The following is a 25,168-nucleotide window of genomic DNA, read 5'->3' as shown; positions in this document are numbered from 1 at the left end:
CAAGTGGATTTATCACCGCTACCCGCCTAAACAGGCGTTTCCAAGAGCATTTCGATCCGGTGTTGAATACCAGTGTTGAATACCCCCTTTAGTGTCCCTTTAGTGGCTTCGTTGTCAAATCAGCACTACGAGAAAGTATAGAATAGACTAGAAGCTTATACCAACTTATATGTGTTTACCTGTTGCATGTAAATGGAAAGAGTCTACACCGTAGTGTAGCTGTCACAGTTTCAATCGTCATTCCCACCATCGTCTCCGCTACCTCACACGTTGATGTTACCCAGATCATTTCGACCTAATGCTCAATAAGAAAAACATTTTGATTTAGTTGTATTGAGCGACGGCACTGTCCACGCTATGGAAAATAGTGTCGGCGCGCATTTGCGACAATGATGTGATTTTGATGTGCCATCGAGTAGACTAAACGTCGACGCTAAGATGCATTTCTGTCGTACAGTCAACCTAACTATTTGAATCATAGGCCACTGTAGAACCTCTGCACAGTAAACGCCAATGTGACTTCTTATGGCAAAAATAACACGGTATAAATGAGATAGGGTTCTAGAGTGGCCTAGGATTCAAATTGGTTGATTGAACCTACGTTTTGAAACTTCTGTTGTGCCTATGTTGTGCCCGATAGGTATCTGTTGATATTTTACTTGTGTTGTAACTACCTGTTGATGGACACAGTCCACATGGAGGCAGCATAGCCGTCGCAATTGCAATCGTCGTCTTCACCGCCATCCCCACTCGCCCACACGTAGATGTTGCCAAGACCGTTTCGACCCTGTGTACAAAAAAACAACACATATGAGCGAAGTGCTTATAGCAGACAGATATAGCTTGTAAGGGAATGCGAGGAAAATGCTAAATGTAAATAAAATTATCCCACCAAATGTTATATATTGTCCCACAACTTTTAAAAATTTAATAAAGTTACGTTGAGATATATAGACCATGATTAACTATTTTTTCCTCTCACTAGCTCGGAAACACGTGTTTTGTCCTTTAATACCAGCGGGTAAAAACGCATTTTATCCACTAGTGGGTAAAGTAATTTGACCTTGAATAAAGTCAAATTGACTGCTTTAAAATTGATAAAAGTAGGTGAATCTAGTAATAAAGATGATTTACCACCTGTGGAACTACTGGAAGCAGTGATAAACGCATTTTTTGCGTTGTAGTTTCCTCGCTATAGTGAGGGGAAAAGTTTTGTGTTACACTCGGGTGCAAATGTATATTACTTCTCGTGTGTTAAAAAACTCGCGAGTTCAGGATTCTATTCTCGAACCACTCGCTTCGCTCGTGGTTCAACTATAGAATCCTTTCACTTCCTCGGTTTTCAATTCCACACTCGGCGTTAAAATACAACTTTGCCCCCTTGTATAACAAATAAAACTATTGTTTTTTGTCGAACATGTACGGCCCAATATGTCTAGTAAACCTAACCCAGATACACCCAAAACTAGAAATAAGTATCGAGTTTCATTTGAAATTGTTACGTAAGGATACGGAAATTATTTCACACTATGTACGAAATAAACCACCGAATAAATATTGAACATACATATATATAGTATTTTATATATACATATATATATTATATATACATTTTATATATATATATATATAGTTTTATTTTTTTAATACTCTAGGTGTACTTAACTTATTCCAAAAACAGATTTTAAATTAGCGATCTCATCCAATTTGGCGGTGATTCAATATTTCATCGCATATCAACTACCTACAGCCCCCGCACCATCAGAATTTGAGATAAATTCAATAACAGAATTAGGATCATATCTAAACCGGATACACGTGCGTTATTAATTATTAGTGACCCGTGTAATGTGTCTTCATTAATCTTAATTAGTAAATATGTATACAGAATTTTGTCCGGACCACCGGACCGAACATTCTGTTTCCTTACGGACCTAAATAATTATTTTTCGTAAATATCACACCATTTACGCCTACACGCGTGTATGTAGGTATTGTTTTACCTTATACATACATACATACAATCACGCCTGTATCCCATAAAGGGGTAGGCAGAGCACATGAAACTACTTAAGCCTCATTACCACTCTACTACTCCACTCTACTGGTATAGTGGTACTGTACCTTATAATAATTAAATGTTATTCTTGCTAATAATATCTGCATGCTTAGGACTACTTTAGCATATTAAGTACTTACCTATAATGTAGAAGAATGGCGGATCAGACCATCGGACATTAATACCAAACATGATACCTACCTACGGCAAAATAAACTTACGTTCGACATTCAATGTAGGTAAGCGTAATTATTTGAAATAAATATTGCTTTTATTTAAACACAAGTAACATGTATCATGTATCTACTTCATCACAACTTTATTGTACACTATTTCGAACTATAAATCTTATACTGTCTTTTCGCTGTGCATTTATCATTTAAATAAATATAACCTCAATACTATTATAACCTAAATTCCTTGTCATATTAGTCTAGTCTGCTTTAAATAGTCATGTGTCAGATCCTTTATTGAACGCAGATGGAATCCCATATTAAAGTAGACACTTTGATAAATCAACCTTTACTGCTCAGTGAAGCATTTAAATCCAATCCAATATGCCAGAGCGGCCATCCATCAAGCGCGCAATTCAAATTCAAAATAAAAGGGATAGGTACCTACGAATTCACTCGATGATGGCTAATGAAAACCGTCGTCGTTGTATCGTCGTAAAATCGCTACGTGTATTTTACGATTTTTCGATTATTTCATATTTTTATTCCCTTCTAAATTCCTCGTCGACCCATGAACCGAAATTATTGTTTCAGCCGACTTGACGAATATGATACAAAAATATACAGTGAAACACAGGCACATACTTAATTACTTAACTTACTAAGTGTTCAGAAAGTTATAAGTATGGCCACCATTATAGAATAAGTTACACTGTAGCGAGTCACTGTAAAAGTCACGGAAAATATAAGTGATTTCGGGTTTTTGGTAATCATTTACTTTTCCATACATTGACGTTCTCGCCATTGTTCTATGAACTCATTGTAGCCTAAGAACGGTGCGATATTTTTGAAAATAATTCTACAACAGTAGTTTTTTTTTCATATACAGCGTTTAATCGCAATTTAAAAAACCTATATTTTCGAATCCACCAATAGTTTGGAATGGAAGATATTTAAAAAAACTACGCCCAAAAAATAAGCGTTTTCTTTCAGCAAAATACCTCACAGTAATTTAATGGTGGACACATGTAAAAAAAAATCAGTTTTAAGGTTTACAACCCGAAGCCACCTAAATATATGACGGGAAATAAGACTTTTTTTAATGATATAGAATTTTTGAATTTTTTCTAACGTGCTCTAGAGCAAATATAACAACAGATATTTTTAAGCAGAAATGAATAGCACATAATATTTCAGATATTTAGCATATAAAAACCACCAATATATTTATATGGAAATAAAAAAATCTAAATATTTGACCGGGCAAATTAGGAACAGATAATAGTACGAGGTTGACTTTTACTGTCCCTATTTAACAATATTAACAGCATGATAATCCACCCAATAAGTTTGACCTTTATTTAATACTTTAATTTAATAATATATTTACATTTTTGCGTGGTTTGGTTTGGACCTTAGTGTCTTACATTTAGGAATCCATATGGAAAATCACCACGCCAGTGGAGCTGGGCCGAGAGTAGGTGATGAGCCGTGTTGCATGCTTTTTATTCTGTTCTTCTATTACAGATTAACGTAAATGAGGAGGCACACTGACATTTTACCCCGCCAGGCGGCGCCTATGCAAGAGTCTAGGCATGTCACTGTCATTCATATGTGAGAGAGAGAAAAAAACATAATTATCAGCTTCTCGCTCTCACGTCTCACGGACTAATAGGGTGGCGCCATCTGTCGTATCCTTTGAGTGTTCCTCCTCATTACATGCCTATTTCTACATAAGTAATATTTTAGGTAGATTAAAAACAGACGTTTCCCACCGATAATAAAGTCCAAAGTAATTTAAAAAATTACATATTTATTTTAGGCATGCGATTTGACAGTCGTCGAAAAGAGTATATACTTGTCAGTACATACATCTATCTCACGTTTTTCTCTTCTACCATTTGACAGATCTCCGTCATCTTGTGAAATGTATTCTTCCATTCTTCAGAATCGTTGAAGCAACGCTTGTTACAAACACGCGAAAGCTATGCAAAGTCTAATTTCGACCCATATGTCACGGCCAGGTATAGCCCCGGCGATTATCGTTAGACTTACAAGCTACAGGTCACGGGTTCAAATCTCAGTCGTCGCATACGTAGGTCGTAGATATTACAGCTTTTTTAATTCATTTCTTTTATGTTTTATTTATATTATAAGTTGATAAGTACAAGCTACTGCAATGACATTAAATACAAGGACGCACAATTCATAACAAAAATGTTTTAAAAATCTGGGTCTAAATTGCATTTATAACATTCTTGTTGATGCTAATAACGTTAACTTCTTATCTGCTTAGGAAAAAAATCGTTCATGCCATAACCAACTTAGTGTATAAAGACCTAAGTATCAAAATTGCAAATGGAACTGCGACACACTAAAAACTCTTTATCAAAATACCTTTTGTCATAATATGCTCAAATGACTTAAATGTCAAAATGAATTGCGAACGAATATTGAACGAATGGAGCGGCTACCAATATATAATAAGTATGTAGGTATTAGATATTTCCAATTTATTCCATAAATAGAAATACCTAAAAAAGGCCGCAATTTTACTTCTTCATTACATAAACTTTAAAAATACCCTACTGTATCATCTTTATCTTGGTCACTTGTACTACGTTTATTACAATAAATGTATGTAATGTATGTAAGTATGTGTAAATTTCCTGACATGTCATATCTTGTTGTCACAAAGAAAAATTTACAGGGCTTCCAAGAATCTCGAGCTGGAAGGATACAAATTAAAATATTTTCTATGAAAATAATTAAATTCGACAGCAGACAACCCAAAGGTTAATCGGATTTATTTATTATAGGTTTTAAAATAAATACCAGTGGCTCTGATCTGATAGTGGGATATTCTTTAAAATTTATTTCCAAAAGGAGATTTAATGTTGGTAATGCCATTCAAATAATATTAGAAGTGTCTACGCGAGTGTCCGAATTTAATTATAGGATAGCACATATTGAAAGTACTGTAATATGGGTACAAAAGCCTGCCTATTGAAATATAAAATACATAGCAAAAAGTATAGAAAGAACCTACTACTTTTCGACTTTTTATTTACACTACATACCGACCATACAACTGACTCTAATTAATCTTGGTTTTCAAAAGTGTAAAATGTAGACCTAAGTGCGTTTTCGCATTATCCGATCCGATATCGGATGTCGGACCGATATCCCATACATTACAGGCGGAGTCTTGGATTCATCTATTGATATCCTTCCGACATCCGTTATCGGATCGGATAATGTGAAAACGGTCTAATAGCGACTCAATTAGTTTTTGTTCCTTGACGGTCATTAATTTGAACTAATAAAATTATTTATTTAAATCTATACAATTACAACGAGTATTATAATGTATTATACATTCATTTTGTAATGTAATCCAACGAAATAACTTATAGAAATATATTCTACCCTTTTTGCTTGTTTTCTGATTACTATTTAGCCAATTTTTCATTGAGTCATACCATGGACTTTCAATAGGGACTGAGCTCACACTTTTTTTGCCATAATAAATTGAACTTTATCACCGGTGCAGACAAACGTTTTTATTAGGATAGTAAAAGTGTATCCACATGAGAGGGTCAAAGTTGGGGCTGGTGTCCCTCTCGCACGTGTGACCAGGTAGTAGTGTTTTTACCAATTTTACCTGTATGATAACTAAGTTAATAAACTTCTTAAATGATTTTTGTATTATATCGAGGCAAGGATATTAATACCTTGTAGCGAATTGGTAAGTCATTATTATGAAGCCATAAAACCAAAGATTTGCGCAATTAAAAAAAACCTTTAATTCGGTATTAGTAGATTTGGTAGTAACTTTGAATATTGACTGGTATCCCCAAATAATGACAGTGATGACGTCATTCAAATAATTTTGACAGTGGCAATAAGTGCGAGAGGGACACCAGCCCCAACTTTACCCTCTCATGTGGACACACTTTTTGGCCTAACAACTCAATCTAGCTTAATAATAATATATAAATCTATGAGTCATACCGGACAACTGTCACTGTACATTTAAATCCTTATTGTAAGGGCATAACGTCTAGCGATGGTTAGCTAAGACAGAGTATTGCGGTTGCGGGGAGGAACGATGTTGAACCTTAGGTTACCTTCAATCAATACTAATACTGAAATACAGTTTTCGACCTTATTGCATTACATGTGTCTAATAACATTTTAAAATGGCTAGGGAATTAAATATCTTGACTGTACCTAAATTACTCACAGCATTAAATAAAATGTTATATAATACAACAAAAAAAAACAATATTTTAAATAAAGGGGGTAAAAAGGCGGTAAAAGAAAAATAAAATAAAAATAAAAACCAAAAAAAGTTCATTTCAACTGCCGGGAATCGAACCCACGACATCAGGACCGTCCGTCATTTTACGTTACGCTAGTACAACCTGAGCTATTTAAGCGATAGTAGTGGTGACGAAATATATTATTATACCATGATGTAATGAAAATGCGGTTGAACACATGAGTCACTTTTGAAATAATGCAGGAAATTACATCGTCAATGGTAGAGAGTTTGTAGGTAAGAAGAATATGAAAATACTTATTTCAGTACGTACGTATGTGGTTTTAGCGCTTCTTGGCGAGCATTTAAAGGTGGATTAATTTTTATTCTTCTTTATTATGATCCTAACGAAAAGTCTGTTCCAATTTTTTTGCTTATGTAATTTTTGCCGTGAATGTTATTCCGAGCTAGTAAAATATTGAACATCCGTATTGTTTTTGGGGTGGTTTCAGTTTTCATAGTCTTTCAACACATAATGTATATACAAAACAACCATAACTTCACTTGTCCTTTTATTGCTTGTGTCATAACTGATTTAATTAGTCCGCTTTTTGCTACTACGAAGTATCATTCACAAAAATAGGTGGTTTCTTAATGTGTTATAAAGGTCATAAATTAAAGTAGTCGAATTTAAAACAAAAGTCCTGATTCCATTTTCGCCTGATTTTTAGTGAATTAAAATAATATTTTTTAATTCTATTATACGTTTTTTGTCACAAATTTTGGTGGCTTAACTAAAAAAACTATTTCAAATTACCAAACTTAATTTTTGGTGACATAAAAAGTACTGTTATAGAATTAAGTTATTTTCCCAGTAGTAGCAAGACCGGATGGTTCCTAGGCTATTGTAGCAACACAAGAAAAACGTAGGTATTATAGGTAAGTAATAAAATATTGATTATACCGGGTGGGCCCTGTAATCAAAACAAAAAATTTAACAGTGGAAACCTAGCCTATATATTCTTTAAAATAACCAACATTTTGTAGAGCGACTTTTAAGACTTAAAAAATAACTTGTATTTTGATTTTATCACCCTTGAAAGATTTTCTTAAGGGGTAATGCATTGCGAATAATGCGAATTTTATTACTTTTAAATCATGGCAGACAACGTCAATGACAACCATAATCCATACTAATATTATAAATGGGAGGAAGTGTGTGTGTCTGTTTGTTTGTCCGTCTTTCACGGCAAAACGGAGCGACGAATTGTATATTTTTGACGAATTGTATAATTGTGTATTTTTAAGTGGAGATAGTTGAAGGGATGGAGAACGATATAGGCTACTGTTTGTCTCTTTCTAACGCGAGCGAAGCCGCGGGAAAAAGCTAGTATGTTATAATTTTTAAAGTCACTGAACAAAAGATGGACAGCTTAAGGAACATAGCCTAGTTTAATTTTAATTTAAGCCCACCCGGTATAATTGTGTTGTATAAGCACTAGACAATGTTTGACTAAACGAAAAGCCTTTTAGGTACAGGTACGAGCAAATAGCAATACCATTGGAAATTCAGTCACGCTTGGAAATTGCGAGAATTTCGGGGTACAAAGACTTCGATAATCATATTTATAGAGTTGGAATATTTGGATAACTCAATAAAAAGTCCTTTTAGAGTTGGTACCTACGAATCGCCATATAAAATATTCAGATACAATTAAAGCTATACGCAATACCTAAGGTTTTATTAATCAAATAGTTTAGTTGCGAACTTGGAACGAAATCCCGGAGAGTATTAAATAGTGTCTCAACTTGTAAGGATATCAAACAAGGGTCTTATTACAATACTAAGTCGAGCGTTGGTGGCTTGATTGTAAATCTACAGGTGTGTGAAGTTGATGATTATGCTACTTCCTATATCTATGATCGTTTCATTTCCTAATTACGGAACTTGAGGTCACATTACATTGGTCACTTACCCTTTATTCATAAAAAAAAGTTACTGAACTGATTATTTAAAAAGGATTTATCCCTTTCCGTCTTGTTTACTTATGTATTTGTAAGAAAAGGTCAAAACACTTTATCAGTCCAGTAACTTTTTTATGAATAAGTGGGTTAGAGAATAGGACTAGCCCACAATCTCGCGTAAATGAGAATACGTGGCCATCGGTTTGTCACGGCTCGTTTGGAAGCAAAATCCCAGTCGTTATCTCTCAAATGGAACGAGGGTTTACTACAATATAAACCTTTTGAATAAGTATCTAAAATGCTGTGTTGGTTTGTTTAAAATTTATATTTTATGCTGTACTTATTCTACTCTATATTTTTGCCCCGAGCTAAATGGACATTCGAAATTATTTATCACTATAATGCAATAATTTTATTATTTCAGTTTGGAAACTAAATAAGGTGCATTAAGGTAATTCTGAAAGTCGTCTAATTTCGAAAGTCGCATAAACCTCACCATTATTTCCATCATATCAAGATTCCCCTTTAGAAATTTCCCGAACATTTCTGCCATTCGGAATTACCCTAATGCACCTTTTTTACTTTGTTAAATATTGTCAAATTAATATTTTGTCAAATTATTAAATTTGCTGCGATAATCTACCAACATTCTCGCGATTAAGAAAATAATTTTAATTAAATATTTAAATAATTTTGTAATCTTGCATATTGCCGCTCGGGACGTCTCCGAACCAATGAGGCCTTCCAATTGTCAACAAAAGAAATTCGGAAAGCCTTAAAACACCTCTGGGGCCCATTTCTCGAAGCTACAAGTTACAATTTACAAGTGGTAGTCAATGTCTAATACGACAAGTTGGAAAGAGACTTCCGCTTGTCACTTGCATCTTTCAGTTTTGAGAAATGGGCCACTGGTATTAGGAATTAGGAATCACCATTGATTACGTCACACGTTTAAGGCGAGACGCAATATAATGTGACAATTAGGGATGTACCAACTATTGATTTGGCCGACTAGGCCGACTACCGACTAGTCGGCACTAGGGTGGCCGATTAGTCGGCTAGTCGGCCAAGACAGTTTTTTCGACTAAATTGACAATTTGAATGTCGTCTTTGGTCCTTCGTTCGCGCTTTTCATGTTTTTTTACAGGTTCAAAAGTCTATGAGAATATTTATGTACATTTTCTATTTTTAACAACCGGTTTGGCGCAGGTAGTGAATTAGTGATCCTACCTATGAAGTTGATAGTCCTAAGTTTCTGTGATGACTGATATTTGTTGTTTTGACTAAGAAAGGCATAACAAATAGGTACATAATACAACCACATCATCTGTTGATTTATCTTTGTACTGTTTTACTAATCGCCGACTACAAAAGTGGCCGGATAGTCGGCTTTCCCGACTAGTCGGTACATCCCTAGTGACAATACATGTTGTGACAAGAGTTAGGCGGAGTCACTAATCATTAAATCTGTGTAACGTAATTAGGGATAGGGATAGGGATAGGGATAGGGATAGGGATAGGGATAGGGATAGGGATAGGATAGGGATAGGGATAGGGATAGGGATAGGATAGGGATAGGGATAGGGATAGGGATAGGGATAGGGATAGGGATAGGGATAGGGATAGGGATAGGGATAGGGATAGGATAGGGATAGGGATAGGGATTGGGATTGGGATTGGGATTGGGATTAGGATTAGGATTGGGATTGGGATTGGGATTGGGAGGGATAGGGATAGGGATAGGGATAGGGATAGGGATAGGGATAGGGATAGGGATAGGGATAGGATAGGGATAGGGATAGGGATAAGGGATAGGGATAGGATAGGATAGGATAGGGATAGGGATAGGATAGGATAGGATAGGGATAGGATAGGGATAGGGATAGGGATAGGATTGGGATTGGGATTGGGATTGGATTGGGATTGGGATTGGGATTGGGATTGGGATTGGGATTGGGATTGGGATTGGGATTGGGATTGGGATTGGGCATGGATGACTCCATGTATCGATAATTGCCTGCTATGAGATTTGGCTGCTTGATTGCCTTGAATACCATCATAAATAAATATACAAGATATTTTTTTTCTGCGTGCAACCTTTATAATTTGCTACGTACTGAAAGTGTTGGAAATACAACTTATCGCCTATTCTTCTTTATTGCCCTGTAATAAATTTGAGCAGCTCTTCAATTTATTACCCTCCCAGACCATCTGTTACTAAAAGGTAAATCTGAGACCATTCTGAGACCTTTTCGCACGCAGGGAAAAAACAAAAGGAGTGTTTTAGAAAGACTATAAGCGAAGTGCTAGAAGTATGGAACGGAAGTCTGAAAGACGTTTATTTTTTAGGTAAAGTAAGAACACAGTACGATAGGAAGTGCTAAAAGTTTGTTGATAGGTATTTTTTCTGCTTAGCTTAAATGTTATTTCAATTTTATTTGAGAACATTCCACTTCTCGGACTAATACAAGTGCGAAAAAAAGGAAGTTCGAAACGAGTGGCGATAAATTAAAACACGACCAAATGGAGTGTTTTAAATCGACACGAGTTACGAATTTCCTTTTCGCACGTGTATCGTACGACATTTTTCAGTAGATGGCCATCCGAAGTTTCGACCTGACATATAATGAACCACTTCTCGCACTAGTGCGGAAAAAAAACACCTGCACTGAAATAGTTATTTGTTATACAAGGGGGCAAAGTTGTATTTTAACGCCGAGTGTGGAATTGAAAAACGAGCAAGTGAAAGGATTCTATAGTTGATCCACGAGCGAAGCGAGTGGTTTGAGAATAGAATCCTGAACTTGCGAGTTTTTTAACACACGAGAAGTAAAATACATTTGCACCCGAGTGTAACACAAAACTTTTCCCCTCACTATAGCGAGGAAACTACAACACAAAAAGTGCGTTTATCACTGCTTCCAGTACCTAGTTCCACAGGTAATAAATCATCTTTATTACTAGATTCACCTACTTTTATCAATTTTAAAGCAATTAATTAGACTTTATTCAAGGTGAAATTACTTTACCCACTAGTGGATAAAATGCGTTTTTACCCGCTGGTATTAAAGGACAAAACACGTGTTTCCGTGTTAAATGAATGCTGGGCCGTAACGAATATAAACCTAATTGCGTCGATAACTTTACTATGAGTACGGATAGATAAAATACAAAAATATATTATTTTTTAAATAGACTGAGTTATACTTATTATGAAATAAAGATTAGAGTCAGACCAAGGTAAGTTGGCAATGATTTTGATAGCAACGTCACAAGTTCATTGAAATTTGACGTTTGAAATACGATTAGCACCGGCGGTGAGGCTGTCAAGATCGTTGTCAACTGTCTTAGACTGACTCTTCTTATTCCTATAAGGTTTACTCGGCTAATTCCGAAATTCGGGATATTCCGAAAATTACTAATATCTACTAATCGCGGCTACATTATTTGCTCTGCCAACACATCCTATATTTATTTTTAACAAGCAGAAACGTCTGCTAACGATTCTAAACATTTTTATATTAAAGGAAAAAATGGAAAAATTTACGCTTCCGGCGGGACTTGAACCCGCATCATTTGCAATCCGTGCAAGGCTCTTAACCAATTGAGCTACGGAAGCCACGCCGGACATCGCAAATCCTTCCATGCCTTTCCTTATGTACACACGTCTTGGGGTGACGTCTAGCGCCATCTACCGACAGACTATTACATCTTGTAACGGCACTGGAGTCTCAAGTTATATTGAGAATTCACCAGTAACAATGTGCTAACCCATACTAAATTTATTTTTAACAAGCAGAAACGTCTGCTAACGATTCTAAACATTTTTATATTAAAGGAAAAAATGGAAAAATTTACGCTTCCAGACGCTTCGTTAGCAGACGTTTCTGCTTGTTAAAAATAAATTTAGTATGGGTTAGCACATTGTTACTGGTGAATTCTCAATATAACTTGAGACTCCAGTGCCGTTACAAGATGTAATAGTCTGTCGGTAGATGGCGCTAGACGTCACCCCAAGACGTGTGTACATAAGGAAAGGCATGGAAGGATTTGCGATGTCCGGCGTGGCTTCCGTAGCTCAATTGGTTAAGAGCCTTGCACGGATTGCAAATGATGCGGGTTCAAGTCCCGCCGGAAGCGTCAATTTTTCCATTTTTTCCTTTAATATAAAAACACATCCTATGACGTTCATGTATCTCCCTCCCCGCGTAAGTTGGCTCGAGACGCTAGCGGCGAAACTACGCGTGTGGCGCATCAGATTAGTGAGCGAGTGAAAAATTCCCGCTTTTTTGACATTCGGAATTAGACGACCATCGCTAACTCTGTAATTTGATGAGGAAATGAATTGACTGCTTTTGTGTTTGAGAGATCTTCGTTTTTTAGCCATTTTAAATCGGCTTAAACTATTCTAGCTTGAGTTTTATTACATTTTCAGATTTACCCGAAGTGGGGAATTCCGTGTCACAAAGTGTTCCGGAATTACCCGACCTTGTTTTCTCAAAGTAACAGCCAGTGGTTCTCAAACAAACAAAATTAAGTTCTTTTGTAATTCGGATATAACGATTCTAAAATATGTACATTTGCCTTCTAAGCCTTTAATATGTGGATTTTTATTAAGTAGGTACATTATCATAAGTCGAACCCTAGGAAACTATTGATGGTTGATATAAATGAAATCGATTGGATAAAAAAATAAAGATTTCATTTTCATACGTACTTATTATATAAGACTGTTTCCTCGATTCCTGGCATTTCAAGCGGCAACATTTTTTTTGTCCTCTTTGCAAGTGTCATTAAAGTTTGAGTACCACAGATTCCTGATCGGGTAAATCCGAAATAAAAGCTTGACAAACACACGTATAAGTACTCCTATACGCCTAATTGAGTAAAAAGAGCAGGGAGGGTAATTTCAATCAAAAAAGTAATATGTTTCTTATGCGACATACACGTAAAACTCGTTTTCAAGTGTATTCGGATTTACCCGAACCAATTCGGAATTGCACGTTTGCAACGAAAAAACAAACTAGATTTGAAATGCTTGTATTTAAAAAAAATTACATTATTTATGAAAAATTCTGTAATCGATTGTTAGGCTATTCCATCTAGTAAGTGTGTTATTCACTATTTCCGTCTAAAAACTTTGCTACATTGACTGGTTCGTGGAAACACATAGTACACCTTATCAACTAGTGCAAAAATCATTCGGAAATACCCTACTGCACCTTATAAGATTTTTTCTTCCAAATTCAAATTCACTTGAACAGTATTGACTTCAAATCAGCCAGCATATAAGTACATGTATGTTACGTCTGTCAGTATTCGTGAACGTTCGCTTTCCATTTAAGTTTGCTCTGAGCGGCGCTTCATTTCCATGACTGACACCATCATTTCCTGCCAGCGTGCGTAGCCGAATGCACAAACGCTCACGAAACGAAACACTCGTAGATATCTATCTCTATCGCTCTTGCGTATTGGCGCGACAGAGCCAGACTTACCTTTCGCGGCGTTTCGTTTTCGTTTCGCGTCGTAGAAATGCCGTTCGGCTATGGGGTCTGGGCCGTATAGCGCCCCCGTATACAGGCTGTCCCTAAAACCCATTTTCGTTTTTGCGTTGGTTTTAGGGAGACCCGGTATATAACTACACTGTAAGTAAGTGTAAATACATACGGTGCCGAGACATGGACGCTCACTAAAAAGGCTGTGCATAAGATACCTACGCTACGGGTAGCGCAGAGAGCGATGGAGCGCACCATACTCGGCATTAAGCTTCAAGATCGAGTGAGGAATGTCGAAATCCGACGCCGCACCAAGGTGCGGGACGTGGGTGACGTCATTTCCAAACTCAAATGGAATTGGGCGGGGCATATTGCCAGGCAGAGTGATGGCAGATGGACCAAAATGTTGACCGAATGGTGGCCGCTATCGAATGTAAGAAGCGCCTGGCATCCGTTAGCTCATTGGGTGGACGACATTCGAAAAACTCCGGGGCACTTCTGGATGAGATTAGCCCAGGACCGGGATAAGTGGCGTACACGAAGGGAAGCCTGAAATGATGATGATGTGTGATGAAGTGTACATGTATGGCATAATTAACTATTTTACTAAGGATTAATGTATAAGACACAGAATATCCAGCGAATTTCGAAGGAGTCTGATATAAAAGACAAATCTTCGTATAACTTCGTACCTACTATCGGCGAGAAGAGTACGGCTCTCTAAATTTTCTAAAAGGTTAACGGTCTAGAAATGTGGAAAATTAGCATTAATACAAAATAATAATATTCTTGAAACAATCTTAAACAGAATTATTACAGTTTAAAGGTAGTTGTACAAAAGTTAGTTTTCAAAATGAAGTTTGTAATTTTAGTTCTTAAGCTGTTGTTTCTGAAGTGACAAGACAGGACAGGCCACGACATTTTACTTCGCTAAGAGCTTGGCTTAATTAAGCAACTAAAGTTTTGAAATGCAAAAAGAAAATTTAATGCTTAATATTAAACGTTCAGTTGTTTTATTACTATAAACGCGATCAGCGTAGAACTCGACGCTAAGCAATCGACGGAGTAGGTATAGGAAAAATACATTTAAAATAAGATAATAATATTTAATTTTTATTTTAAATAGTTTCAATTACCGTATATTGTTTTACGCAGTAAATGGAACGGTAAGCCCATCGTCAATTTTCATATCGTCCCTACTTTAAAAAAAACTTGTATCTTCGTCTGTCAATGAAAAGAAAATTGTAGTAAGTATGTATGGAATGCATATAGACTTACTGCGTTTTAACTTTGAGGAACAGCGTGAGATACGAGATTTTTTAATAGTAGTGACGATATGTTTCATAATAGGGTCTTTCCACAAAAAGTTGTTGGAAACCTAACACTCACAAATCCAGATGTTTTTTGACTTATTCTGCTCTCGTTTCAAACAGTAACAAATACTTAACTATAAGAAAAAATAAACAGAAAAGAAAACTTTGTACTTTTCAAAACCATTTTACCTTTTCGTTCTCAACAAAGAAACATAAACGGTTGGGAAAATAGGTTACAGGAAGAATCCATTAGGCTTAGAAAATATCGGATTACCGTTCGATTCCTTCACCTAACCCCCTACTCAACCCCTCTGGCACCCCTTTGTAATATTTTGACCCTCATCGTAAGCCCGGTAAGGGCATTTATTTGTGTGATGAGCACAGATATTTGTTCCTGAGTCATGGATGTTTCCTATGTATATAAGTATGTATATATTATATATATCGTTGTCTGAGTACCCACAACACAAGCCTTCTTGAGCTTACCGTGGGCCTCAGTCAATCTGTGTAAGAATGTCCTATAATATTTATTTATTTATTTATTTATCGTGAAATTCTTCAGGCAAAAAGTATTGTTTGTGTTTGTGTATAGGTAGCTAATTCTGTGGTACAGTTAGCATCAGTAAAGGATGAACATATCATAGTAAAAGGATCAGCCATCGTGGATAGATTTTACATAACCTAACCACAAAATTAAAACTTTGAAAAAACCCCCGACCGCGACATAGTAGACCGATTTTCATGAAACATGGCTAAGAACACTCCCGACTAACTTAGCTTTCAGACAAAAAAAAATCTAAATCGGTTCATCCGTTCGGGAGCTACGATGCCACAGACAGACACACACACAGACAGACAGACAAACAGACAGACACGTCAAACTTATAACACCCCGTCGTTTTTGCGCCGGGGGTTAAAAATGGTGTATTATATTTGCAGATCGCGTTCAAAAGCGTTTCTCAAAATATAATTGTACTAGCGACCCGCCCCGGCTTCACACGGGTACTATACCTACATGTAAACCTTCCTCTATAATCACTCTATCTATTAAAAAAAACCGCATCAAAATCCGTTGCGTAGTTTTAAAGATTTAAGCATACATAGGGACATAGGGACAGAGAAAACGACTTTGTTTTATAATATGTAGTGATGTAGTGATTAATTATCTTACATACACGGTGAAATAAAAAGAACCGTTCAAACTTTGCAGAGTGACTTTTGAGGTCATAATGAACAAGATTTACTATGGGACCAATAGATTTATAGAGCATAACATCTTAACACCCTTTACCTTTACTCTATATGCCTATATGTCTTTAAAAACAAACACCTTTTTAAAATAGCCAGACAAAATGTACGCAGTAATTTTAGAAATAAGGATGACATGTTAGTAATTAAGAGTAATTTTACAAGAGTTAAGGGTTTTTTTTATTTTGACAAGAGTTTAAACAACACTGCTGTAAGAGTTTATAATAAGTTGGATAAAGATATTAAAGAAAGAATAGAACGTTTCAAAGAAAACTTAGACAATATTTTACAATGCCATATTATTAGAACTAGAGCATTAGATTAAACATTTAGAATGAAAAATAAAATAAAAAATCGACACATAATTATTCCGGTCATCAATTACATCACATTATCTTTGTATCTCTTCTATCTTGATATTCTTAGTTTCTCAATATGCAATTATTCTTAGTACCTGACTTTTAAATTATTATTTGTATGTCTTTCCCATCACGGAACAATGGTATTCCGGACCTTTGGGAGGCGTGCGCGGGGCCGAAGCCAACACGTAGAGGCCCTTTCGACACTTTAATGAAATGTAAAGGGGTACACCGAGCGGATGTTGCCCTTGCCCGTATCATGGGACACACGCAGAGGCAACACCCGCCAGGGTGTAAGGACTATTTGAGAGTTAATGGAATCTAAAATGAACTGGTCTATTTTGATGAAAGTGATGGACTAAATACTGGGCTATGGATAAAAAACCGGACGCCTGCCTAATAAAACGGTATCCAATTTTATTTCCGGCAGACGGTGACTCGTCCCCACAAGATGGGCGCCCACAAAAAGCGACATCCAAGATGGCTCAAGGGCAACACCGGTGTGAGAACTCAAGGGTGTCGAGAGGTGTACACCGCTTTCTGCCCAGTGGCTGTGAAGCCACTGCACCAACTCGCGTCTTATGCAAATTTTCACTTCCACCCCTGGGGCATATAGCCCTAACGACTCCACTCTGGACGGCCAGCCAAGGCAAGCCAGAGGTAGAGAGTACTGTCCCACCCACCCGCCTTACGGGTAACAGACTCCCCAGGAGCACTCGGGTACGTGGGGTCGCTGTTCCCCAACAGCTCGCCACAAGCTGCCCTACGTTGACTGATTGCACTGGTAAAACCAATGGGCGATGGGGTCGTCACATCCCTACGCCTAAATTATTATTATTATTATTTTATTTTAAATCGTATTCCCTTTTTATAATTTATAATTTTGTTTTCTTTTATTCTAATTGTAATCTATTTCTATTTTAATTATTATTTTGACATTACCAGTGATGTAATGTTCGTTACAACTATGTTTGCATGCATTGTATTATGTTTTATCAGCAAATAAAAATTTGATTGATTGATTGATTGATTGAATGTTGAAATTGCTAAAAAAATTTAGGCTGTTTCATACATTTCGACTGTCATTGTTCACGTGCAGTGAAATAATTTAGTATAAATAGCTTGTAAAAAGTGTAAATAAATCTCTTTGATCCTGGACATCGTGGCTGTGTCATTTGAGTATAAGGTTTTCCTCTCACTGTTGGTAGCAGTGAGAAAATCCTTTCCATTACCCATTTCCTTCCCTGTCCGTCTGTACCTTAGGTCTCATGGTGCAGATATCCTGTACTTATTATATGTATTATTAATTTATAGTTAGGGCTAGGGCTGTAGGGATGTGTAGGGTTGTTTAGGGTGCTAGGGCACTTAGGTTGGATAGGCTACAGTTCTCCCCTTAACTTCTTGGTAAAATCACTTCATGATTTTACATTTGGTCCTTCGAAAAATTTGAATCAGTTTGAGTTAGGTAAAAACGCGGTCCTCTTGTCCCTGACATAACTTTGACTGACTGACACTTTGGAGAGCTGCATGCTGGTGTACTCAAACAAGCACCAGTATTGTGGTAATTCGAAGTACTTAGTAGGTATTGCTTTCGGAGAAGGTACCCGTACAGTAGCAGATCGGTTGCTGGCCTCCCACAAGCGGGTTCAACCAGTCAATTGAGAAGTTGCGATACTGTATGCGAGGGCGCTGAGAGCAGTAGGTACTTGCTGACGTCGTAGGGCGATAGGAGTAGGTTAGGGAAAGTAGGGACTTTAAGAAAGAAGAAAGAAGAAAGAAGACCGGAACACACAATGGCTTTGACCATCGACGAGATCAACGTTTTAATCAAAAACCAGGAAGAAGACTGTGAAGAAATTAGAAGGATTTGGGCAAACATCAAAAAAGACTCAACAGCCAGGAAGACGCAAAAATATGTGGACGAACGAAAATCCAATTTGGACAGTATTTATCAAAGAGCATTCGACCGACGGTTGCAGGAGCAAGAGGTGTTGTCCTCGCATAAATACCTCACTCTCAACCACTTCGACGTCCACATCAAAAGACATTTTGACGAAGCAATGCTTCATTTGACAAAAAGACGACAAGAAATTGTCAACATTAAGACCGCTTCGGGTAGTAAGAGTCTCACGGAACTCAAGACAAGCACAACTTGTTATCCGAATGCGACACAAGACTTTAGTATATCGTTTAAGCTGTTTATTCAAAAGTATGGATTAAATCAGTTCAGACAAAGACTTTTGACCGCACAGACCGCCATAACGGAAAACAAACCTACATGGCACTTGCAAAGTTTGACTAAGACCCTTGAAAAACTATTTCAAGGAATAGACGAGACGCATATTATTATGCAATTGTTACTGTGTTACGAGCAGTGTACAATCAGCGACGAATATTTCATGAAAGATTTATTCACCGACGTGCAAGACGCATACGAAACCGTAATAGAATTATTACAAGAAAAGGTTTTAGACAAAGACAAACAGACCATTAAAACCTCATCGACTAAGCTACCGGGAATTACGATACTGTTTTTCACGGGAAACTACGACACATGGACTTCATGTTATGACTTATTTAATAAAATAATTGACGAAGACTGCACTATTTCAACAAAAGAAAAAATGCAATATTTAAAAACACATGTTCGAGGCGACGCAGAAAAGCTGATCGAGCATTTGACCGTGAACGAGGTTCAGTATAAGGCCGCGCTCACATTGTTAAGAAATCGCTATAAAGACGAGCGACTTCTGACTCAGACATATTTTATTGACAAGTTATTAGAATTGACAAAATATCGACAAGCGAATGGAAGAATGTTACGCGACATGCATTTAGAGGATCCCATACTAAGCCATCGAAAATGGGACTCGACGACGAGGCGACGACGACGACGACGACGACGAGAGTTAGACGAGCCAAACAAGATAGAAAAATTCAATAACATGATGAAGTTTTTGAAAACGAGATTTAAAAGCTTAGAGTAAAATATACCACAGTGTAAACCGACCTTTACAGTGACACCGAACCATAACAAAAACTAAGTGACTCGGCAAATCATCAGACAAAATTTACAATTGCAAATTTCATATTACTATTTACTCCAATTCTAAATACGAAACTAAATACGGATTACAAGGTTATGACATGCCACAGACATTTATAGGAATAGACTACAAAAATTGATTATACACACTTAACAGTTTCATTTGGTTTTCCTGTGGCCGTGAAGAACATGCAATTAAACTACAATTGCATTGTTAGACTCATGAAAATACTGCAGATTGTCCACAGATTGCAAGAAAAATACGACAGACAAACATGGGAGCCGGAACCAGGGACCAGCGGCACACCAGACCAACCGCCAGCAAGACGCAAAAATATGTGGACGAACGAAAATCCAATTTGGACAGTATTTATCAAAGAGCATTCGACCGACGGTTGCAGGAGCAAGAGGTGTTGTCCTCGCATAAATACCTCACTCTCAACCACTTCGACGTCCACATCAAAAGACATTTTGACGAAGCAATGCTTCATTTGACAAAAAGACGACAAGAAATTGTCAACATTAAGACCGCTTCGGGTAGTAAGAGTCTCACGGAACTCAAGACAAGCACAACTTGTTATCCGAATGCGACACAAGACTTTAGTATATCTGTCATGAATTCATGATGCCGCTCATTTCTATGGTACAACCAATTTTTTTTTCGCGATTTCAGCATTGGTCCCGTTTTTTTTTATAAATGGGCTTACTCTTGACCACAGACTAGCCAAATAAAAGTAATAAAAGTTGTTCATTATGACCTATAAAGTCACTATGCAAAGTTTGAACGGTCTTTTTATTTCACCGTATAAAGACAATGATTTTGATTTTGACATTACAGAATATACTTGTGAGTCACAAGTTGTGACTTACGCAACTTTTTAATTACGCATATTTGTCAAGTCTGTTATTTTTAATGTTAACTTTCTAGGTAGGTATAATTACTACTAATTGTATTCTATTAATATCAAAAATTATAATGTTAGTGTAGAAAACAATGGAGTATTTTTAATGTCTTTTTAAAATACTATGACAGTTGTGGCAAGAAATGTCTCATATAAAAGACCTCGTGCTTCATGCTTTTACGTTCTCTCTAATCCATACTAATATTATAAATGTGAAAGTGTGTGTGTCTGTTTGTTTGTCCGTCTTTCACGGCAAAACGGAGCGACGAATTGACGTAATTTTTAAGTGGAGATAGTTAAAGGGTTGGGTTGGAAAGTGACATAGGCTACTTTTTGTCTCTTTCTAACGCGAGCGAAGCCACGGGCAAAAGCCATTGCTAAATAAAACGAAGTATAATTTTTCTGTTTTTATTGTTAATTATTTGGATACTATACTCGTCGTACCTATAATCTATTCTGTTTATAACCCAGAATCTGAGTATAACTGTACAAGACTTTCGCATTTACCGCCCACCGAACTAACTGCACATTATCTTTTATCTTTCCACCAGAAGTTAATAAATAGATTATTGATTCGCCAATTATTTTTATGATATCGCCTACTGCGCTTCAACTAAAACCACACCTTTTTGACCGTCTGTCTAGTTTTACATAACCTAACCACAAAATTAAAATTTATATGAAACATGGCTAAGAACACTCCTGACTAACTCAGCTTTCAAACAAAAAAACTAAATTGAAATCGGTTCATCCGTTCGGGAGCTACGGTGCCACAGACACACACACACACACATACACAGACAGACAGACAGACAGACAGACAGACAAACAGACAGACACGTCAAACTTATAACAGCCCGTCGTTTTTGCGTCGGGGGTTAAAATCACAGATGGGTCAATCCGCGGCAAGCGTAACATGAGTCACGATTTTATGTCATGTTCCATTTATTCACGATGCTAGTACAAGTGATAATCTATCTCTAAATAAGTGTTACTTTCCCGATATATGCATAGGTCCTTTCATTTGCAGCTGTAGTTCAAATAAACATTTAATGAAGTGACTTACTTTACTTTTACGTGTGATTCACCCAGAAATCTGAAAATATTTTTATGTCACGGAAAATCCTTTAGGTAAGTATGTATTTGATATCGGTTACCGCGATAGTTACTAGATTTATAATTTTAGTAGGTATTAAATAGTTTTACTCATGGCGACAACCGAAGCGAAAACGTGGCCTACGATGGAGCTCGCCCAGGTGTCTGTTCACCCTTGATTTGAACGAACCCAGAAAGGGTTATATGAGCTGGTTTCCCAGCTATAGACTTTTGGAGTTGTGGGGCGCTATTCACTTTCTCTATACAATGAATGTCGCGTTCCGTAATGTTACGCTATACACGGTGTTACATGAGGGAACCGAAAGATTTTATCTACACATTTCGGAGGGCAAAATAAAATGTTATATGACGTCGAGAAAATCTCGCCAAAATTTTTTTATTTATTTTTATTCGTAAAACTGTAAAAAGCATTCGTATACATTTTTTTCTGAAATAGTACATTACGATACAAGTGCGTAAAAAAGGAAGTTTGAAACGAGTGGCGATAAATCAAAACACGACCGAAGGGAGTGTTTTAAATCGACACGAGTTACGAATTTCCTTTTCGCACGTGTATCGTACGACGTTTTTCAGTACAGATGGCCCTCCGAAGTTTCGACTTGACATATAATGACCCACTTCTCGCACTAGTGCGTAAAAAGAACACCATCTGTACTGAAAAAATACTTTTTTGCAATGAGTTAAGTACTAGTTCTTATTTGACATCTATCAACGAGGATAGTTAGATTATGTCCGATAACGGCATCACCGCCATCAAAATAGTGTAGAATAATGTAGGTACTTACTTATGTATTCTAAATGACGAAAACGAATGATAGAGGGCTCTCTGTTATCTCCGTGTTACAATATTCCAAGTAACTTTTCAAATAAAACTTCTCCAAATAACGTTTATTAAGATATAAATTACGCATAAATGAAAACTTCTAGTATAAGGATCGCTTAACTAGGCTCAGAGTCCTCAGACATGACGAAGCAGCAAAAGTTCGTTGTTACCCGCGGAACTCAAGAACTATGACGAGTGACAAAATATAAACGTGCCTTACTCTTCACGTTTATATTATTTAGTAAAGATAGTGCTTTTGCCCGCGGCGTCACTCGCGTTAGAAAGAGATAAAAAGTAGCCTATGTCACTCTCCATCCCTTCGAATCTCTCCACTTAAAAAATCACGTCTATACGTCGCTCCATTTTGCCGTGAAGGACGGACAAACAAACAGACACACACACTTTCCCATTTATATTACTATGGACTAGTTTATTACGTTTAAATTATACAGGGTTGCGAAAAGGATAACTAATTAACTACATACATAAATACATGCCTGTATTCTCAAAAATCTTAGACTGAGCACATAAATCTAGGTAAGTACTCAAGTTTCAGTCAAACTCTTAAAAAAAACGAAATGTGATATTTCACTGATATTGCAGTGACTGTTTGCTTGCCTAATCCTATCGCTCTCACCATAAATGAACCCATATCCAACAATCAACTTCTACTGTCCAGCACGACCTACGGGAGGAAAGGGGGTGGTAAAATTCCTAGTCAGACACCACACAATAGTTTCTTTTCTGCTAATAACTCTCTGAAAATAGGTAAACACAAAACGGGTAAGTGTGTCGGGTGTGTGTGTGGCCTTCACATTTGGCCTGTTTCAACCGATAATCAGTGTTTATTCAATCAATCAATCAATCAAAATATTTATTCGTAATAAACTTAAAACTACACAATATGCATAAAAAAACAGTATTACTTAAACTACAACTGTACAATGGAATGATAAGTTTATCACGAAATGGTCCCGTCTCAGCATAATGCTGACCCGGAGGTCAGCGCTGATCTTCCGACGAGACCATTTGTGAGAACACGAACGCAGCCGCGCGACACAGCCCTATCGTAATTCGAACGCATCCTTATTTATTTATTATTGAGAGTTCATATGTTTGCCACTAATTATAAATAACAAGTAAGTAGCAAAAGTATGCATACCTACGCAAGAACTCCTGTAACAATAAGTAAAACGGTAAAATGTGAAGACCAGTCACACTTTTCCTTATGACACACTTACCCGTGTTGAACTTAAAGATTTTCATTCCATTTACCCCTTACTTTATTTACTAACGTCACACCTCGGACTCTGGCGATCAAATGTATGAAAGAGGCGCGTTCCTAGCACATAGTCTAAGCTCGTGTAGGTGAACGCGTACTATGCTTGTCGAGTGAGATATGACCGGTCGACTGTTCGCGTTTTTGACAGGCGGTAACTGTGAGGTAACCGAGAGAGGGTGGGCGGCACTTTCAGCGGGGAGCGGGAGTGGCCATACTGTACCATAGTACTCTTTATTATACTGTGCTAACGTTGCTAATCGTCTAACACACCTCGAGCCTGATTAGGAGAGAGTTACGCATGCTGCTTAATTAATCAAAATCCTACGCTAACTGCTTAATCTGCCTATCCCCGCAAACATTATTCAAAGACGTGTGTGAAGGGCTAAAGGCCGATACCTCCAGGCAGACAATTATTATGGTCGCGTGATAAATGATAAAACATCAGCCCTATCACACTATTTGTAAGTGCGATAGGGACGGCCCTATGTTATACCATTTATCGCGCGACCATGATTGCCCTGCCGGTCTTCGGAGGCCTGTGCTGTGCATTACATATATGCGGGGTGTATTAAAGACTAACAGATAGGTACTTTATTCTTTTTGGTCGTTAGGTTTTTTATCAATTTATCATTTATTTTGATACAAAAATAAAGTATGTGTATAAAATAAAAACCTAATGAATAGAGTACAGCTAGCAGCAGTCATGTCAGAGACACAAAGAAAGACAGGGAATATCGACGCATATCTTATCTTATCCAATACTGCCATCGCCATCTGCATCAGACTCTTGATCTTACCCAATTTCCGAGTCCCTTTTCTTAATTTCAGTTCCTTGAGTTGAAAATGTTGAAACTCATACTTAGTATTAAATAAACCACAAATACATACAAAAATCACAATATAATTTTAAATTATGGCTTGGGCCCTGTACCAGTTGCAGTCGCTACGTCTGTAAAGCCCCTTGTAGTTTCTTTTAAATGGCTAAATACCTAGATGTCATGTCATACACATCTGTGATGTAACTGAAAATTAAAAAACATCGCTCAGAGATAAGGTTCAAATTAGCATGGCAAAAAATACAGTGCAGTCAAAATACCATCAAAATACGAAAAAGCATATGTCA

At 37.0% G+C, this 25,168-nt stretch overlaps 2 protein-coding genes across 2 annotated transcripts in view; one reads left to right on the top strand and one right to left on the bottom strand.

Annotated features, from left to right (window-relative positions):
* Positions 1-25,168, bottom strand: part of LOC125232347 (neuroendocrine convertase 2) — a 177,082-nt gene that overhangs the window by 13,720 nt on the left and 138,194 nt on the right. Inside the window, exon 8 of the mRNA XM_048137975.1 lies at positions 675-787. Coding sequence (XP_047993932.1) covers positions 675-787 — 113 coding nt within the window. The remainder of the gene's footprint in view (positions 1-674; positions 788-25,168) is intronic.
* Positions 18,610-20,054, top strand: LOC125232348. The gene is made up of 2 exons (XM_048137976.1): positions 18,610-18,900; positions 19,668-20,054. Exons 1-2 carry the CDS (start codon positions 18,670-18,672, stop codon positions 19,818-19,820), a joined length of 384 nt encoding a protein of 127 aa, XP_047993933.1. The 5' UTR covers positions 18,610-18,669; the 3' UTR covers positions 19,821-20,054.

This window comes from Leguminivora glycinivorella, chromosome 13 (assembly GCF_023078275.1).
Source record: "Leguminivora glycinivorella isolate SPB_JAAS2020 chromosome 13, LegGlyc_1.1, whole genome shotgun sequence".
NCBI lineage: Eukaryota > Metazoa > Arthropoda > Insecta > Lepidoptera > Tortricidae > Leguminivora > Leguminivora glycinivorella.
Note: the sequence above shows the minus strand (reverse complement) of the source record. Positions and strands in the feature narration are given on the sequence as shown.

Coding starts and splice junctions, on each gene's coding strand:
- LOC125232348 (XM_048137976.1), top strand. CDS start 18,670: ATGGCTTTGACCATCGACGAGATCAACGTTTTAATCAAAAACCAGGAA. Junction 18,901..19,667: donor AATACCTCACTCTCAACCAC/TTCGACGTCCAC, acceptor ATTAGAATTGAC/AAAATATCGACAAGCGAATG.